General features: G+C 39.3%; 2 protein-coding genes across 2 annotated transcripts in view; both read right to left on the bottom strand.

Moving 5' to 3' along the window:
- LOC101311722 (metal tolerance protein C1-like) overlaps positions 1 to 1,686 on the bottom strand; it is a 2,949-nt gene extending 1,263 nt beyond the window's left edge. The window contains exon 1 of the mRNA XM_004309652.1: positions 1,645 to 1,686. Coding sequence (XP_004309700.1) covers positions 1,645 to 1,686 — 42 coding nt within the window. The remainder of the gene's footprint in view (positions 1 to 1,644) is intronic.
- LOC101312017 (metal tolerance protein C1-like) overlaps positions 1,364 to 2,130 on the bottom strand; it is a 1,776-nt gene continuing 1,009 nt past the window's right edge. Inside the window, exons 2-3 of the mRNA XM_004309653.1 lie at positions 1,951 to 2,058; positions 1,364 to 1,870 (exon numbers count right to left, since the gene is read on the bottom strand). Of these exons, the coding sequence (XP_004309701.1) occupies positions 1,775 to 1,870; positions 1,951 to 2,058 (204 nt within the window). The 3' untranslated portion in view covers positions 1,364 to 1,774. The remainder of the gene's footprint in view (positions 1,871 to 1,950; positions 2,059 to 2,130) is intronic.

The following is a 2,130-nucleotide window of genomic DNA, read 5'->3' on the forward strand; positions in this document are numbered from 1 at the left end:
GAAGCACATGTGATCGTGGAGGAAGAGCAGGCGGTGAATGGAGAAGAAGTGGTGGTGGTGATTTTCTGGTGGAGGAAGCGGTGAATGAAGATGATGAGGTGGTTGAAGAAGTGGAGGATGAAGATGATGATGAGCTGGTGGAGGAAGTGGTAAATGAAGATGATGAGACGGTTGAAGAAGAAGTGGAGGATGAAGATGATGATGAGCTGGTGGAAGAAGAAGCTAAAAAGAAGAAGAAGAAGAAGAAGAAGGATGGAGTGGTTTGCAATTTCTGCGGTAGAAGGTATGAGACAGCTGCTGCACTTGAGAAACATCAGAAAAAATATCGCATGAGCTACTATAAGATATGCGGCAAATGCAAGAACAAACTCCTTTGCAAGGGCGATTACGAGGTCCACAGAAGAGGCTGCAAGGGGTAGTTTAAAATGTGCTATGTTCTTATCTGAATCTACTGTTTTTCGACTCCAGACAAGTACATCTTGATTAGTTTTCTTTCCAGATATCTAGACAAAGTACCCCAACTTTCGAAAAGTATCAGATAGTACTCATGGTTTTCTTTCCAGATATATGCACTTTAGTTCTTGAGGTTAGTTTGTAACGCACTTGCAGGCCTGATGGTTTTGAATATAGCTTGCCAACAGATAAATTGGAAGCAGCATTCTCAGTATTAACTATAGAGAGATTTCTAAATTATCGTCTCTGCCTTGCATTCACTTAGTCAATTCGTTACTAAAGAAGATTATTACTTATGATCATGGATGTCCTCAGTGGAGTCTGTTCTTAGAAATGAGGTTTCCAATTTATTATGTCCTGTTAGATTATTGAATGGTGTAGCAATTGAATGGGTTCTGTGACGTTGCTCCCCTCAGTAATGTCCCTAGTTTACTCATTGGTTTTAAGGTCTCTCGAATCTGTGAAAAGCTCGAATGAAAGTCTTCAGTTTATGGTAGCTGCATCTGTACAGCCGTCTGTTTTCTGTTAGTCAAGACTCAAGAGATAGAGGATCCATGTTAAGCTGATAGCTTTAGATATCGTAACAGCTAGGATAAGATTCTGCAACACTGAAATTTCTAACAAATTAACAAACACTTCTGATTAATTAAGTAATGGATCAGGAGATAATGGCTGACCCAACTCTTCTTAATGAAAAGCACCTGTTTTCTTGGTTCCATTTGAACATTATTACTATGTGCATTCTGAATCCGATCCACTCGATGTTTGCTGTGGCTTTGGGTCTAAATTGTCATACTGCATGTCTACTTCTTTTGAAGTGTGAAGATCTATGAGTTCTGCCTTGTGGTAAAAATGAATCCTTCTATGTAATATCTAGGAGCAGATTTAGTGCCAGATTATGTTTATGGTATACTGAATGGGTTTCTATATATGAAGTTTTAACTGAGAAGCTTGTCAACAAATGCGAACAAACCTGATACAAGGGTACAAAAACCTCCCCTTTGTGAAATTCTGGAAGTATTGTTTGTGCATGAGCTCTCTGATCACATAGCTCCACCTGATATAGATTTTCTTGTCTCCAAACCAAGACGTGTTTACCCAACAATTAATATTTGCATGCCTGAAACAAAGGAAAGATGAAACAAGTAATACATATTAATTGGTAGTATCAAATAGGTAAAACACAAATACAAAAAAGTAAATCTCTTCTTCTGCTTCCTTTGCCATGTCCATTGCATCCCTGGAATGAGAACAATTGCTTTAAGAACCTGAAAACAAACTAGTCTGGACAGCATCAAATCACCACGATCGGTTACTGGATTTACCGAATCAAGATGTCTGGGGGCATGGAAACCTGGATTTGGAGAAACTTCTTTCCTTGCAACAAGTGGTGTGTTACCCGCTCTACGGCCATTTTCTGACACATACAAGGAAATGACACTGTGACTTTTAGAACGTACTCTACAGAATAAACTTCACTCAAGTCATGATAAATACCTCGGCAAATTTAGCTGAGATGATACTGGAAACAGCTGCATCAATGTCTTTATCCTCTGTTGTAGGAGAACTCTGGTGTGCAAGTCCAGCAAATTCTTTTGGTCTCAGCTACATCGGGGGAATTACTGGAAGTGCAGGATCTACAGAGAAGTCGGAGCAAATAATGGGAATTAGACGATA

The sequence above is a fragment of the Fragaria vesca genome, unplaced genomic scaffold (genome assembly GCF_000184155.1).
Source record: "Fragaria vesca subsp. vesca unplaced genomic scaffold, FraVesHawaii_1.0 scf0513018, whole genome shotgun sequence".
In the NCBI taxonomy this organism is placed as follows: domain Eukaryota; kingdom Viridiplantae; phylum Streptophyta; class Magnoliopsida; order Rosales; family Rosaceae; genus Fragaria; species Fragaria vesca.